General features: G+C 38.8%; 2 protein-coding genes across 4 annotated transcripts; both read left to right on the forward strand.

Moving 5' to 3' along the window:
* The first annotated feature begins 2,841 nt into the window (after positions 1–2,841).
* Positions 2,842–8,425, forward strand: chchd10 (coiled-coil-helix-coiled-coil-helix domain containing 10). 2 transcript variants are annotated; one of them, XM_040147455.1, is made up of 4 exons: positions 2,842–3,088; positions 4,372–4,594; positions 6,263–6,404; positions 8,199–8,425. In XM_040147455.1, exons 1-4 carry the CDS (start codon positions 3,048–3,050, stop codon positions 8,216–8,218), a joined length of 426 nt encoding a protein of 141 aa, XP_040003389.1. In that variant the 5' UTR covers positions 2,842–3,047; the 3' UTR covers positions 8,219–8,425. The 2 variants fall into 2 exon arrangements, with proteins under 2 accessions (XP_040003389.1, XP_040003390.1); XM_040147456.1 differs by lacking the exon at positions 2,842–3,088 and adding an exon at positions 3,261–3,371.
* Positions 8,426–9,867: 1,442 nt separating this feature from the next.
* ddt (D-dopachrome tautomerase) lies at positions 9,868–14,575 on the forward strand. Of its 2 annotated transcripts, XR_005708870.1 has the most exons (4): positions 9,919–10,061; positions 11,733–11,908; positions 13,038–13,197; positions 13,615–14,575. XR_005708870.1 is itself a non-coding variant. In XM_040144936.1 (3 exons), exons 1-3 carry the CDS (start codon positions 9,954–9,956, stop codon positions 13,108–13,110), a joined length of 357 nt encoding a protein of 118 aa, XP_040000870.1. In that variant the 5' UTR covers positions 9,868–9,953; the 3' UTR covers positions 13,111–13,694. The 2 variants fall into 2 exon arrangements, 1 of the variants encoding a protein (XP_040000870.1); XM_040144936.1 differs by having other exon boundaries at positions 9,868–10,061; positions 13,038–13,694.
* Positions 14,576–17,353: the final 2,778 nt, after the last annotated feature.

The following is a 17,353-nucleotide window of genomic DNA, read 5'->3' on the forward strand; positions in this document are numbered from 1 at the left end:
ATTATGGACAACCTACCACTAGCTAGAAAACAGGCTTGTCATATCAGACATTATGGTTAGGGTTAGATTTAGGGTCAGGGTTGAATCCCAATGCTCTTTTAAATCATATCTTTATGATCGATAAAATCTTTTTCATAGCAGAATAAAGTGAAAATCAAGCTACAATTCATTATCACAATGAACAATATATTGTTTTAAAAAAGACTTACAACATCCTTAGTTAACTAGATACTGCTTTTCTTTGTCTTTTACACTATTTTTAAATATTCCGCCATTGTCAGAGGATACAAGATTACGTATTTACTGTGTGTACAACAAATCACACTGCAAATCTTTTGCATACTAATTGAATTGACATGTTCTCACCCTGGAACACGGCCACACCCATAGCTCACTTAATTCATTCTTGTGCTTAACATGGCATGGACAGATTATGAGAAAATGGGCCCCCCACCCCTCCTATATAGCACCCCCTGAAACAGACACATTTGAGTCTCTTTGTGGTCGTTTTGAGTCAAGTCATTTTGAGTGTCTTTGTAGTTCTGAATCTTAGTGATCGCTTTTAGTGTCTTTATAGTTGTTTTGAATCTCTGATGTTTGGGGTCTTTTAACTGAGCTTTATGACTTTCACATGTCAGCGCGTTCGTTATTTTGGGAAGAGAGTCCAGGAGATGAGTTATTTCTCAGTTTAACAATTTATTAAAAACCAGAGAATCAAATTGAGCATGTACATGGATCTTTTCCATTCAGAAAACCACAGTCTGCAAGCAGTTCGCTGTAGCGAAAAGAGTGTCCGTCTTAACGTTACACAGGGTTTTCAATGGGAATGTGCATCCATCTGATTGGTCAAGAACGTTGGGGAGGCGCCGTGGCTTAGGCTTAGCGCTTCCTTGGCTGGCAGATAGGTTGGTCCCTCCTTTCTTCCACGGGCTTCCACCAGTCGCGAGAGACAGCGTCCTAAACAGGAAGAAACCCTGCACTCCCTCACGTGTAGCTTGTTCTGAATGTATAGTTTTTATCTTATTCGACTGACCTGACCCTGTGTGGTCGTAGTACAAAATATTCTTGTGCATGACATTCTTTCCGTTTCTATCTCTTTGCACAACAGAAAGAGTTCTTACATGACTAATCAGATAACGCCTTTATGTTTGTGTCATTGTGACCATCAACTGTCCTCCTTAAGACATCGCCTATGGAATGGCCTGTTTTCATAATCTTATGCCTTTCTGCGTACATACAATAAACTCTGTTTGCAAACAGCATATATCTTTGGCGTGCTTCTAATGATGCATGATTAATTAAAACAACTAGCTCTAACACACACAAGAAATATTAACAGTCACTTCATACAGAGGCTCTACCCCAGGGGCCCCATGACCTCTTGGGTCCCTGGACCTATGCTCGTTAGGCCTGTTTAGTAACCCATACACGTAAAATGGGTCATTGCCAAGAGTGGATAACCAACCTAGCAAAGCAGACAACTGCCCATGGGCCCCAGACCTGCAGGTGCCCCAATAACCCCAGGTTCTTATCAGTTGGTTGCACACAATTTGATGAGACACATTTGTTAGCAATTTTCTCCAGTGTCAAACATGTTGAGTTTACTAAAACTAGGAAAACTAGCAAATATTCACGTTTGAGAAGTTGGTACCAGTGAATGTTTGGCTTTTTTGCTTAAAACATGTATTCAGACCTTTTACTTAAAAGGTCAAGATCAGCACGATATAAAAATACATCATAACAAGTCCTTTGTTCAAAAGAAATTTAAGAAAAAGTACAGAAATATTAACATTAAAAGTACTTTAAGTATCAAAAGTAACAGTAGTCATTAGGCAAAATGCCCCTGTCAGTGTTTATAATACAGTATGATATATTGTTATAATTAGTGCAAGACAATATGACCATTTATACCATGAGATGATAAGAATTATTCAGCTGTCGGAGATTTTGGTATATATACTTAGGTGTCTATCCCTTCAGTATCTCTGGTTGTAGAAGTGTGGGCACGTCAATAAACTGGATTGCTTTATGGTCAGTTTGAATATATATAAGACTGTTGCATCACTGTGATGTAATACCTTCATCCTACAGGTCTCACTCACCGGAGTAGCCACATTAGTTTCACAATTGATAGATAGTGGATTAAGTTTTGAAAAGTTATTTGTTTAAATTTGATAGATAATTATTTGAAAGCATTTTCAATTGGATAATTTCCAAATTGCATGTACTCTCTGCCATTAAATCTTGATGAATATCTATATTTGTCCAAGAGAAAAGGGGTCGGCTAACATCAAATACCAAGAAGGCCTGTAAAATATTTCATTTTATCATAACATTTTAGCTAGTTACATTCAGCGTTTTTGTAAAGGGTAAATATTCATCTGGTAATGCTGTTTCCAGCACATATCTGCATTATCACACAATGATAAGAGTTTCTTAGATCCACTTAGCTAAAACTAATGGAGTCCAATGCAGCAGTCCTCCAGTAAATCCTCCTTCATGAAGGTTCTAATGCTTGTGTCGAAACTGCCTCAGAGAGATTTTGATTCATTTTGGTAATTTTTTTGGTCATGATTTTGATCATTTTGGAGGATGTAGTTTGTGCTGCTGTTGAACTGTACTAAGTTACACAGAGAGGTGTCATTATTTCGCCTGCCCTCCTTGATATAAATGTTATGAACAGCAAACTGCAGGGGTTGCATTTACTTATTTTCCCTTCAAAAATCATTCAAATATGTAATTTGCATACAACCATTGCCCAATTGTGCCGAGTCTGCGGTGAGGCGCCTGCGATCCACTCCAGCTGGTGGAGGTGGCAGAAGGAAAGATCATGAATTTTGGAATAGCACGTTAAGTCTCGCGACACTTGTGTAAGCAGCCAGCGAGCCCTGCACAAAGTCAGTGTTGTGTGCGTCACCTGTTCCTGTGAATCATCGGCGACCAAAGCACGGGAGCAGGTCCGGAAAGAACTTTCTAGAAGCAACAAGTGAGCTCTCCGGTTCACCAGTCCGGTGTATTAAAAAAGATAACCGTGTGTGGTGTGAGAGATGGCCAGAGGAAGCCGCAGCCGTCCCTCAGCTCCAGCCAGGTAAACACGTTTCCAGTAACCTGACGGCAAGTATCAACCGGCTCAGGCTGTGTTGTTGGAACATTTAGCAAGTCTCACGTGTCCTGTTTAAAGCATGGGGAGAAGCTCTGAATCAGCCAATACCAGGAAACAGACACGACACTGACGGTAAAGCTCGGATACTTTGTCTGTAGTCAGAATAATAACTGCATCATCTATATGACTGCCTAATCATTGTTGCGTCATAAGTCACTGACACCATGTGAGGTCGGGGCAAGGACAGTATGGCAAAGCTTTCCTTTAGGTAAGTCACCACAGAGCTGCCAAAGTCATGACATTCCGTTATATGGATATCACAGACATTACATACCCTAACTCTGACAGGTTACTGTGCTTTGGTTTTGCTTCATGACTATAGCTGACTCAACATCTTTTATAATCGTCAAGGGAGCACAATGCAGAGACAAGTCGTCTTCTCGGGCTAGAGTGTTTCATGTAACACAAACGTAACCTCCAACTCACCGACAGAAGTTTAATGTTGGCCTAAAAGCGTTTCTGCTCTCCGCAGCTATAATGTGACAGGTAATTGTCAGTGGGGGTTACTGAAGTTAGTGAGCACCACTGACTCTGGAAGGAAATAATGTGTCTAAATGATGTGAAACCTAAGAATCAGACTTTTGTAGATGTTTTGAAGTCCGTCCTACCTTCTCAGTTTTCACGCAGTCCTCCACTGTCCGTGCAGCTTGATGTTTTAGACAATTAAGTAACACTGATTGGGATCCTGGGAGGACAAATAATCATTTAGTCCATCAAGGCAGTTTGACAAGTCATTATTTGATTGAGGAATTTATGAGTTAACAGTCATCATGATTAGCTTTTTCTTACTTCTCCAATGTGAACATCACACAACAGTTATAACTAAGCAGGTCTATTTGGGGTTTACTGTGGCAATTTGAAGACTTCACTGTCTGCTACTTCGTAAGAGATGTCCTTGTTATTATTACCTTTTTTTTTTTTTTTTTTTTAACCATTTTATAGACCAAACAAATAGGCAGGCATTTTCTCTGTAACTGAGGCTGATAACAGATAAATTATTGTTGCAGTATGTTGTATGAAGATATATTTTCCACTCATATTTCATAGTCTTCATTTCTGATAGAGCTGAAGGGGACAGGAGAAGCGGTGGTGTGTTTAGGAGAGCACAAGGGCTTTCAAAGTTGTTGTCACTGACACAGTAGATTACGTATTGTCCGTTTAAGCCTCTCGAATGTAAAGGAAATTGACTGTTTTTATTTTGTTTGTAGCCCAGGTACATCCCATGGTTTGGCTACCGCTAATCCACCTCCTGTCTCCCTGGCCCCAGCTCCAGCTCAGTCTCAGGGGCCAGGCCTCATGGCCCAGATGGCTTCTACGGCTGCGGGGGTGGCAGTAGGCTCGGCTGTGGGCCATGTTGTTGGCAGTGCCCTGACAGGAGCATTTAGCGGCAGCAGCACCAGCAGTTCAGAGCCAGCTAAGCCTACATACCAGGTGAGAGAGGAGTGTGATCAGACAGAGGATTGTGATGGCTGGAGACCTAAACTGAGTTGGACTTTAACATGTCAAACATTAAATAAAGATTTCACAGACAGTGGTAGATTGTACAGAGGACAAGGACAAAGACAACACAGAAAATATACTATATACACCTGCAAAATAGTAAAAATGGACTGGACAGAAAAAGGGAAACAAAAGCAAATATGTAGTAATAATAGTGACATAATAACAGTAACAATAATAATGGTGGTAAATAAAATAATAATATAGTTTTATAAGGTACCCCTGTTTATGTGTATAATTGTATGCGAATAAAATGAAAAAAGAGAATTAAATGAACAGATACAAGATTAATTATAACAACTTAAGGGAACAAAGTATAGCTGTATGGCTCAATGATGTTACAAGATTATTTTGTCTGCCTTGGGCCATCTCCAGACCTGTGGGAGGGTGCCGGCCTGTAAGCCAGGGGAGGACACGAAAAATATTTATCATATAAATGCATAAAAGGGATGAATGAGTGGTTAAATAAGGAGGCCAAACAAGAAAGTGTTTTAAAAAAAAAAAAAAAAAAAAAAGGACAATAAAAGTAAGTTACATGTGAAAACTTCATGTATGGTTGTTTTTCCTCACCTATCTGGAAATGCTCAAAGGCAGAATTTTCTCCACTCCTCCTTTCGCCCGAGGATTTAACGTATGGAGCCCCTGCAGATCATTTTACTGACTTGCCAAGTGATCATTATTATGAAAAAAATAGAGATCATTTGTTTCCCGCTTTGTGCTTTGTTATTTTTAGGACTGGATTAGCCTGTAAAGACACTGATGCAGGTTTGGTTTGCTGCACAACCGACTGTAGAGACTGACTCATTGTCTGCTCAGTCTGCGCTGTGATCAGACAATGGCTAAAATCAGAGCATTAGTACTAATGGCGTTGGATTCTCTAAGACATTTGAACTTCAATGTAAAAACTGTGCATTGCCACCACAGGAGGACCATTCACCTATTCAAGTAAAAGTCATGACAAGTGTTGCTGCTTCTAGCTCTAGTGAAGTGACCTTAGAGGTAAAAAAAAAAAAAAAAAAATCATATTCTTAGGAAAACATGGCATTGTCAAACATATTGCATTGTAGGTTATAGTCTAGTTTATTAATTCATTCAGATATTAGAACAGTGAAGCATGCTAGATGGATATGAGAATTTTGTCATGATTTTATTATATGGAGAGACAGTAAATTGGACAGAGTATCCAACCTTAGTACCATTTTTGGTACATAATAATCAGTCAAGTAACTCAGATATCTCCCTGGCACTAGTATTTAAACTTTTCAAACAATCCTCAGCTTTAGGAGCATGTACACTACAGGTTAATAATTTTTTAAAATGTCATTTATGTATAAGGGGTACAGTTACTTGGGACAAACAAGGGATTCACCAAGTAACTAATGTATGAAGACATTTTGAATATGCTTGTTGATTTAAATTAACACCCAGACTGTTATTCGTAAAGTTGTGGCCAACCTAGAAGCTGCCCGCAGAGGTTACTCTCAGTCAATAAACTCTACGCTAACTTATCAGCTGCTCAGTTTATGTGAAATGTGAGATTCTAAATCAAATGTGTGCTGTTTTTTTTTTTTTTTTTTTCCCTCACGGATACCACCCCAGGAGCACCCCCGGCCTGCTCCAGCCCAGCCAGGCCCCTGTCACTTAGAAATCAAACAGTTCCTAGACTGTGCCACCAACCAGCCTGACCTGAGTTTATGTGAGGGCTTCAATGAGGCGCTCAAACAGTGCAAGTACTCCCACGGTGAGTCTGTCATGAATGATGGCTGGAGCTACATAATACAGATAATACAGCACTGCTTAAAGCAAGTCATGAGTGCCTGTCAAGAATTTTTCTCTGAGACCTGTAAGCTGAAGTGAGGTTTACAGTAAACTCGTCAGTTTATACCCAAATAAATTTAAGCGTAAAGATAATTTAGATCCTTCCCTTCTGCACCTCAGTGCTCACTAACTTGTTGCACCACTTATTCACGTCTTTAATCTGTCATCAATGTCTGACAAAATACCCCGCAAGCTGGAAAGCAGCACGTTACTCCAATCAATTAAGGTGGTGATATGAATAACTTGTCAAATTTGAAAATTGTCCTGCTTAGCAAAAACCCTCAAGTCTCAAGTTAACTCTCAACTGCGATTGGTTCTAGAGACAAAAAACATATTACATTCTCAGCAGTCAGGACAGCTGCATTATGTGGACTAAATTATATTGTTAATGTCCTGGTAAATCATCACTGTTCTGCACTTTTTCTATACATATCTAAAGCACTTGATTCTGTTAATCATAATAGTTTTCTTAAAAAAAATAAAATAAAATCCTTTTTGGACTACATGACTGTGTCTCTAATAGAACTCAGTTAATAGTTTCAAATGGTATCAGATCGAGTGCTCTTAAAGTCAGTGCAGGTGTTCCACAAGGGTCAGTTCTTGGTCCTCTTTTATTTTCCCTTTCCTGCTCCTCCAAAATGTAATGTTCATAATATAATGCTGATGATACTATTTTATAATAGCCACAGGCTCTTCTCTTAATCTTACCATCACAAATCTACAGTCTGCTTTAGTTGACATCTAGACTACCGTCCCTATCCATACTTTTCAAGGTTCTCCAGTTGAAACTGTTGAGTGTTAAAAATACGTGGTAATCTAGCTGGATGCTAGACTCACTTTCGAGAACCACGTGGAACAGCTGACAAGAAAAGTTAGAAATTGGATTTTTTGTAAAGAAACAAATCTTATATTTTGCTAATCAGAGGACCATTATATAATCTACTATTCTGCCTGACTTCATTATGGTGATATTGTGCATATGCATCCCTCCACCACCTTAAATCCTCTTGGCTTTATGTATCACAGTGCACTGTACTTTATTGAACAGGATAGAATAGGTCATCCTTAACTTACAGAAGGGGGCTGCATTACATGTTGTTTATCTCTAAGACTCTGCTGCTAAAAACCCTCATTCCCTCTGCTCTCTGGTCTCATATACACACAGAAAATGCAGTGTCAGGTTACACATATTTTACCATCAGCTGCACCACATGCTCAAACTGAGCTTTAAAGAACTGGGTTCAGATACTTTGATCCCTACAGTTGGACTGAGCTGCAGAAACTAAAATCTCTATTCCACTCAAGTGTTTACGGTTCCCATTGTGATAGGTTTTCTCATGTGAAACTAATGTAACTTGTGTGCATGAATTTTCTGTGTCTGTCCATACTCAACCTGTATATGTTTATACTTGTTCACGTCTCTCTTCGAGTCACTATGATCTCAGTGAGACTAACTGTTTAAACAAAGGATTAAATAAATATAAGTGGTCATAAAATTCTTCATGTAAGCTTCATGTAACACACTGTAACTTCATTTGGTTGTAATTCTGGTAGAAGGTGATCAGGACTTTACAGTTTTATGATTTTTGATTCAGCGACTTCTCATAAGGAGCTATAGCAAGTCCTTGCAAATAAGTTTAAAACAACATAATATTATTTTAGTATTTATCATGTTGACCTCTTTTTTTTTTTTTTTTTTTCCCCTGCTTTTCTGTAGGTGTGACATCACTGGTGTGAAGGACAGGTGTCATCTATCATGACCGACAGATTTCAGTCATGAAACATACTGTACAGATATTTTAGACACCACATAATAATCCGAATGCTGTAACTCAGGCCGGGAGCATGTTGTTTCCATTTGTTTTGTTGATTGATGGCTGTGTTCAGTGTTTTTGGTCATTGACAATGACATACATTTAATAAACAGATGTTATCTATTTGCAATTCTGTCAGCATGTGTAGTTTGTGTTTCTGTTATGTCATGTTTTTTAAACCACAAACTGTCCTGAACTGTATATTGAATACAATTTATTGTTTGTTTTTTTTAGTTTTTTTTTTTTTTTTAACCAATGGTAGAAAGTAACTGCATTTATTCAAGTACCGCTTAAGTACAAAGTTGAGGTACTAGTACTTGAATAGTACTTTTTTAATTTCATTCATTGCTACTTTATACTTCTACTTCACCACATTTCAGAAGGAAATATTGTACTTTGTACCGCACTACATTTATGTGATGTAATTTTTCAAGCAAAGTGCCTGAAACATTTGAGGGTTCCAGCTTCTCAAAAGTAAAGGATTTTCTGCTTTTCCTTGTCTTAAATTAAAATAATCTGAATAATTGTGAGGTTTGACAATTGTTCTGAAGTTGATTGAGAAATTATTCAGCTGATCAATCCATAATGAAAATAGCCGTATTTGAAATGTACCTCAACTGAACAGTAAACTGCTTCTTACACAATGCATCAGTAAGGATAACCTGATGATATAACAGTCACAGGGTCATTTTTCTGCACTGGTTGCTTTACTTTTGATACTTTAAATACATTTTCCTGATTATGCTAGTAAAATGTCAGTGCAGGACTTGTCACTTTTAAAAAAACACTTTTACTTTCTCCATTCTGCAGGTATCTCTGACTCTGGAGCTGTAGGATCCTGATCTGTCAAATCAGTACTCAACACTCATCATCAACATCATTATTATTATTATTATGATTATTAATAGATAATGCCATAATTAGGGCTTTTATAATTAATAACATTACTACATCTATAAGTATTGCTATTATTATTATCATAACAACCAGTCTGACGGCCGCCCACCCTGAGTCCAGCTCTGTCCGAGGTTTCCTCCTGTTAAAAGGGAGTTTTTCCTCGCTACTGTCGCCAAGTGCTTGCTCACGGTGGGAACTGTTGGGTTCCACTCTATAATATTGTAAGGTCTTGACCTTGCTCTGTAAAGTGCCCTGAGATAATGTATGCTATGATTTGACGCTATATAAATGAAGTTGAATTGAATTGTAATGGAATATTTTTACACTGTGGTATTACTTAAGTCAAGGACTTATCATACACAGTTCATTTGCCAGTAATGGCTTTCTAATTAATGGAGCGGCACAGCAGAGGCGCCCAACCTGGTTCTGGTGAGGAGAACTTACTGCAGCTTACTGGCATTTTACACGTAGTTGCGTCAAGGTCCCTGCGAACAACAACATCCGGCTGTGCTTTCAAAATAAAACTCTGTCTGGATCACAACAAATAACATAAAGGCTGGCTTTAACCTTCAAAATGTATTTGCCTGTACTAGGAAATAAGTGCATATGTTACTGAATACAGATTGTGTCTTAATCGTGCCAACGCACCAAACGTATTTTGAAAGTGTAAGCCGGAAGTTGTCTTGTCGCTACTCTTTCGTCGTCTTCATACAGATCTGTGAACAGACACTAGTCCAGTCTAGTATAGTCCAGTCTGTAAGATGCCTTTCATCGACCTACAGAGTAACCTCTCGGCCAGCTCCTTCTCTGAGGACTTTCTGAAGAAGCTGTGCAGCAGCACCGCGGCTGCTCTGGGAAAACCGCAGGACGTGAGTTACATTTCCACCTTTACCCTGCTTACTATGTGCTTGTGGCGCTGCTCAGGGTCAAGGCTGCTGTGTGTCTAAAGTACAGCTGGTTTACAGTAGTCCTATTTTTTATTTCATGCGTTCAGCATTGAGTATTTGGGAACAACATTCTGCTATAAAGTTGTATCAAACGTAGTGGTTTTAAGTACTCCTTTATTGTTGGAAAATAAAATGAATTTAGAGCTGGATTGATTAAAATAACAGCGTGTCTGTTCCCTTAGACGTGCGTGAGACAGACGAGTGAAAAACGACACTTCATGTGTAGACAAGGGCAAGCCTTTTAGCTAATTGTTTGGCGAAATGCTACCCATTCATTAAAAAGCTCTATCTACGAAAAGCAACTGTGGGAGTATTGTCTAAACAAGAAAAATATACCTATAATTTTTTTTTTTTTTAAAGTTAACCGAAAAGTATATTCTAAGTAACTCCTTAGCTTACATGTATGAAGCAACCAAAAAGTAGTGGCACATCCTTTGGTTTATGTACATGTACAGTAGGTCCAGTGGACCAAATCATCCACGTTTTTCACCAAGGAGACAAACATTTACTTTGTTTCCCATTGTATCATTGGCTCTGCACACAAAATTTTCCCAGAGAGGGAGTCCTGCATTCGCACTGCTATCTCCGTCAGCTGTCTCCCTGCTCTTCCAGTTGTCTGTATCATGTCATGACTGAATATGTTGTGCACTACACTACATCACGTCAACAGAGCGTCTCTGCCATAGTTTTTTAGAAAAAAGAGCATAGGTTTTTGACTGTATTGAAAGTCATACCTCCGGGATTTCCAGGCACTATAGTATACCTTGATAGTGTGATACTGCCCTAGCCTAATGAAACTTGTGGCATTTGCTCATTCTTACTGGCATACACCCTGGTCCCTGAGAGTTCTTGATTCTAATTGGCCCGAAGGTATCCATTAACTTGTAGTAACCAGACAGTATAACCCTACATATATGATACAGGTGTTCGCTGTTTGCAGTTGTCAATGAATGTAGGTGAGGACAGCAGTCCTCTGTCTGTCAGCTATTCCAGCACACTCAGCTCCAGTGCTGACTTTCAGTTAAGTCAGCATGAAAACCTCTGAACCAAATGCTGGGACAGCCTCCAATACCGCTGTCCAGTGTGACTTAAGTATTATTGTACATATGTGTGTATACAGTTTATGACACATCATGTACTATGTAACACACACAAGCAGCTCTTCCAATTATTATCATTATTATTATCATTATTATTTTTTTTTTTTACTATACATCTCTATGAGAAACATTGCATTATGTTTCACATATGTTTCTTTCCTGGCAGACGGCCACCCACCCAGAGCCGAGATCTGGCCGAAGTTTCTGCCTCTTAAAAGGGAGTTTTTCCATGGCACTGACACCAAATGCTTGCTCATGGGGGAATGTTGGGTCTTTGTAAAAATATTGTACAAGAGAAAAGTCTTTTGTATCAAAAGTGCCCTGAGATAACTTATTTGGCACTATATAAATAAAACTTGATATATGTTACAGCCTCATATAGTGTTTTTATATTTAACGTGGACACATTCAAGTAACTTTATTAGGACATATATTGTAATCATACAGCAAATTCTTCAGCCTCACTAATGTTGTCATGGCGGTTGTCTTTCAGAGAATGAATGTGGTGGTGAAGCCCGGGTTGCCGATGCTGATAGCGGGCTCTAACTCGCCATGTGTGATGCTGTCAGTTTCTGCTATCGGTGTGACTGACACTGCTGACAAGAACAAGGAGCACAGTGCCAAGATCTTTGAGTTTCTGACCAGAGAACTTGGTCTGACTGAAGACAGGTGAGCTCTGCTTGCACATGTACTGTGCCATCAGGTTGTATAAAAACATACTGGAGCAGTACAGGCACAGTCTGCTGAGCTGTTCTGGAATAACAAGGCCTGCTCTTAATCTACACTTTCCCATGACTACCTTTAATCCCTATCACCCATAAATTCAGATGATTTTTCATTAATTAAAAAAATGGAACACTTGTTTTCTATAATGATCTGTCTTATTCATGTAACAGAGTTGTTTGGAGAACTACAGCTGCACTCAGACTAGGGCTGTCTCCTCAACAATTTGAGAGCTGCCACAAAGCAAAATAACAATAGTTTAAAACAAACATTGTTTAAATAATTAACCAACTGATTAAACTAAAAGACCAAAACCAAAACCTCATCAAGCTGCTCGGTTGTGTTCATTTAAGAATTATTATTATTACTGTACACTGTATGTACTGTAAGTGCTATGCGAAGGCAACGGGACCTGCTAGAAGTTCTTGAAGACGTTTGTTCTCTCATCCGAAAGGCTTCTTCAGTTCTACCTGACTGGTGGGGAGTTTCAGGTTAATACCCTCTGGTGAGCTCAGCAACAGTTGTGAGTCTTTGAGGTCACATGAGTCGTTTACCCTATCAGTCATCATGTGAGTCATTAGGATCACATGGGTCAACATGTGGATGGATGTTAACATCTTGAGGGTCATTAGGTCACTCTAACGACCCTTTAATTTGTGGTACAACATTAAAAAATGACATTTAGAAAATCTCTTTTCCAGAAACTGTCATTGTTACCCTGGAAAATTCACATCTACAAACAGTGTGTACAGTTTTCACATGATCTACTTTCAACTGAAGAAATAGTCCCTATGTAACCTGTCTACAGTGAGGTCCACAGAAACCGCCCCAACCATACCCAACCATCTAACCTCATTGGACGGGCTCCCCCTCCTCACAAATCTGAATTAAACCCCTGAAAGCATGCATTAGCATCCAAGACACTACAGATGGACTACTTTTGATATCTCTCAGGAAGTGATGTATCATAAATTTAACTACCTCTTCACTTGGTTCGTGTTGTTTTGTGCTGTGTTGTTTTCATATTTGAGTGAATGCATTGAGTGAATGATCGACAGTTTGTTCTAATTGACAGGATTGTTATACAGTTCCACGCACTGCAGCCTCATCAGGTTGGGAAGAAGGGAACTGTGATGAGCTTCTTGTGAAGGACGTCATTTCTGATACAGCTCACAGTCTCACTCCTAAAAGAAGACAACATAGACAGATGAGATCAGTATTAATCACGCTCTAAAGTAAATATAGTGGATAGTAAAGGTCACTTACTGTATTTTCATTTCATAGCCAGGTCCACTGTCTTAACCATGTGTTACACATAAAGCTGTAAAACAGCATGCTAATAAGTTCTGTTTTGAATGAAAAGACATCTAAAGACATCTTACTGTTACCATTCCTTAAATCAAGTGTATTACAGACTGTTGAAGACAACCATACTAGAACCACACAGAATAAAACATGTCACTATTTTCAGCAAGATCATTTGGGTAAAAAAGAATTGATTTCCTTTTTTCTTTTTTATGTCTTGTCAGTTTTTTCCTCAGAATATTATTGACTTAAATGTCAGAATTGGAACATAAATGTCTGTCATGTGGCCTAATCCTCATCAGTACAGAGGACTGAAACTGAAGATATATTTTCATATATTTGCACAGATGCAGGAGATGAACTGGACTCTGGACTCTGTGTTTCTGTGTGAATCTTGTAGTCTCCAGGAATAAAGACATGTATGAAACTGCTGTGAGTGATTGACTTAAAAAGGATCCACAGTGACTTTACTGTCAGACGAGCATTTGTAACACTGTAGAAGGCCTCACATTATTCACTTAGTGGGTATCACAGTTTGGAAACAAAGCTGCTGTTTTACCTTTTAAATCTGGATGAAATAAAGACAGGTTGTGTTAAATCTGAATCTGATAAGTACCTTCAATACCTCTATACAGTGTGTTTAAGTCTACTTTCATCTTGATAGTGATATATAGGAAATTTAAAAACATTACACCAGAGGCCTTGTACCATGAAGTGTTTTCAGGTTAGTCCTGCTCTCTTGAGGATATCTGGGTTCACTGAGGCTAACATCGCCCATTCTGGACGGCCTGTGACATGAAGCTGGTTATCACCTGGCTCTGTTAACTCTTGGTTTACGGATCAGATAACGGGCATGTCTATATGTCGGAGGAGAAAGAGGCATTGTCAGAACCAAGAATGTAGTACTTAATATGTTATGAGATGAAACAACATTTTCCACGTCGTTTAACCTGCGGCTAAACGTGGTTACCCCCATATCCAGTCCATCAATGGACCAGACAGCGTCAAAGGAGCTAAGGATCCCAGTCAGCTCCACACCGCACAAACAGATTTGACATCTTGCTGCTCCTTTCTGTAAGTGCAACCATCGTCATTAATCATTGGGGACTTCATTACTAGGCACGTTAAAAAAAAATCAGCCAAAACATACAATGTTGATGACAGCTTCTGATTTAACAGTTGAAAGGAAAGTTAAGTTACAATGCTGAGTGATGATTCTGTTTTTTGTACCTCTTACTGTTGTGCTGCGTTATAGTTACAGCCTTAATGCTGTTTAATAAACACTTTCAGATTTGTGAAACCACTATACTTAGAATTGTCATATCTTGATTATATTATCACAGATTATCCCAGACAAGCAAAAGACTCAAACACATTTTCAGATGTGAAGGTAGTAGAAAATCTTTACATTTTGAACTACAATCACAACATCTTCATAGATTTAATTTGGTTCATTTACCAAATGAACCAAATTCTTCTTTCCAGTAAAAAAAAAAAAATATAGTGTTGTTCTCTCACTTTTCCTCTAACTGGCCACATTCAGCTTCTCACTACTTCTTCCAAGGTCATGTTCTTTGATGTACCAGTGCCTTTAGTGTGGCCTGTGGTAGAACCATAATTCAGCTATTACTGTACTTGTTCTTCATTTGATCTACAAATGAAGACATTTTTATGAAAGGGTTTCTGTCAATACTTCATCACAAGTATAATTTGATTGAGAAATCATTTAATATATCTGGTTTTATCTGTCCACTAACATCATCTTCTTTGGCCCACCAGTTGTCCTCAGTTGTTTTCCTGCCTTTGACCTCCCACCTGCCTGCAGACATAATCCTCAGTATAAAACAAAGAGTTCATATTGTAGACCTGCACAGGGGGCTAGTCATTTGCCACACTGTGTATTGTGTCCCCTTGTTGTAGCATAGCAGCCCTATTGTTTAGCCTGAATCTGCCTGCCTTCCTGCCTTAACCCTTCAGCTGTTTAACCTGTTGGTGCCCTATATTATGCCTGCTTGACAAAGGAAACTGTTTTTCCTGCTCCTGCTTTTTGAGTCTGTAAGTTTTCGGTCAAAAGCAGTATTTTCACAGTTTCCCATCCTCTTAATGTCACGATTGCTAGAAAGTACTGCTACAACTTCTGGTTGCATTCCAAATATACCTACTGCTATTACTAGTATTTATAGTACCCTTTAACTACTACTAATGTGTAAGTCTGTTTTCATTTCTTCCTGCTGTCCTCTTGCTCCTTTCCTTCGCTACTTTCTGTCATTTGTACGTCTCAGTACCATCTTACTGTCTAGCCCTCTTACACGTTAAAGATCATCTTGTACATTTCTGTCTGTCTTCCTTACTTCTTGTCTTGTCTGTTTTTCTTTCCTTCTGTTCTCTCTCTTCTTTTCCCTATTCCTGCAATTTTGTCACTCATAGTCATATGCAAAATTTCCATGCTGTCCCTGTCATTTTAATTTTCTTTGTCTTTTTTCTCCAGTTCGGTGCTTTTCCCATTTACTTGTCTTTTGCTTGTATTCCCCTGCCTTTCCTTCACTCTTTATGTCCTTCTTTCCTCTCTCACTTTTTCCTTCTACCCCTCACCACTGTATCTCATTTTTATTTCTCTTCTTCTTCCTCCAGAAACAGACTGACAATCTAGTGCATCAAATTTGTTTAGTGAATGCCATGTACCAGGCAGGGCCAGCCTAACCAAACTGCCAAAGTTCATCCATTTTGTGTAATAGGTAAGTTTTTCCTGGGGTTAATGTCTTCTTTTTCTAATTTAATTTAGTGTTGTCAAAGTGAGAAAAAAAGTTCTGAAAAGTGGGTGTAAATATTGATACCAAGATAATATTATATAATGTAGCTTGTTATTGTTTAGGTGGAGTATTTTTCTGTTTTAATTACAAAGTGAAGATACTATTTTTAAAACAAATAGAAAAAGTACACATATCAACCGGGTTTAATCTTAACCAGCAATAATCTCTCTCTCTGCTACACATAGAAAATAAAAAACATAAAAAATGTCAGTTCATGGATGTAAATTGAAACTGCTGTTTACCTGTCTACACCTGATACTCTTCTTCTGTAGCGGAGAGGACTAGTAAATGAAGGCGGTTGCTCTCACGTAATGGAGGCTGGAGAAAGCTGGCTATTCCCTGCAGGGTCCATACCAGTGGTGGTCACACAGCTACGGGGTCACCAGTTGGACCGGTACACACCGGGTGTGACAGGATTATCAGGCGGGTGTTATCTGACCTGATGAGTAGCATGGGCTTGACTTCGTTAGAGGCCTGCATTGAGATGTCCCTCAGGTTTTTTGTATTTTTTGTCAGGTATTCAGCTGCATATCACTGCTCTGCCAAAGTCAGTTCTGCTGCTATGAAGGCATGACATATGTCATGTTTCACCACTTTCTGTGTCAGAGCTGACACTTTAAATTATACAGTAGCTCCCTTAGGCTGCAGTATTTCTTGTCTGATTGTCAAAGTAAAGCTTATTTATAATGCACATTTAAAACAACCAGAGTTGACCAAAGTGCTGTACACTAAAATAGCATAAGGAGAAATAAAATAGCAAACATGGCAAAGCCAAAGAGAAACAAAAACAAGAGATAACTTAGAGATGACTTAACAAAACTATCTTATAGGCATACATAAGTAAGAACAAATTAAAAAATAACACCATTAAGGACACTCAAAAGCCTGAAAAAACAGGAGAGTACCAAAGCTTTGGGGCAGCTACAGCAAACACACAATCACCCTTAACCCTTAGCCTCGACCAAGGGACAGCAAATAGCAGCTGGTCCAAAGATCTGCAAGATCTAAGGATGGAAAGGGGGCAAAGTAGACAGGAGGTGTACAGGGTCGCCAGGCAATGTAAAGCTTTAAAAACAAATAAAAGAACCTTAAACCTAATGCTATAGTTGTGCAGTAGCCAATGCAGGGATGCAAGTACAGTTGAGATAATGTCTCTCTTCCTGGTACCAGTTAGCAGTCTAGTAGCAGCATTCTGCTAATGAGACAAGGATGACTGCCTAATGCCCAAATAGAGAGTATTGCAGTAATTCAGTTTAGAGGACAATAAAGTAGTTGA

The sequence above is a fragment of the Xiphias gladius genome, chromosome 15 (genome assembly GCF_016859285.1).
Source record: "Xiphias gladius isolate SHS-SW01 ecotype Sanya breed wild chromosome 15, ASM1685928v1, whole genome shotgun sequence".
Classification (NCBI taxonomy): domain Eukaryota; kingdom Metazoa; phylum Chordata; class Actinopteri; order Istiophoriformes; family Xiphiidae; genus Xiphias; species Xiphias gladius.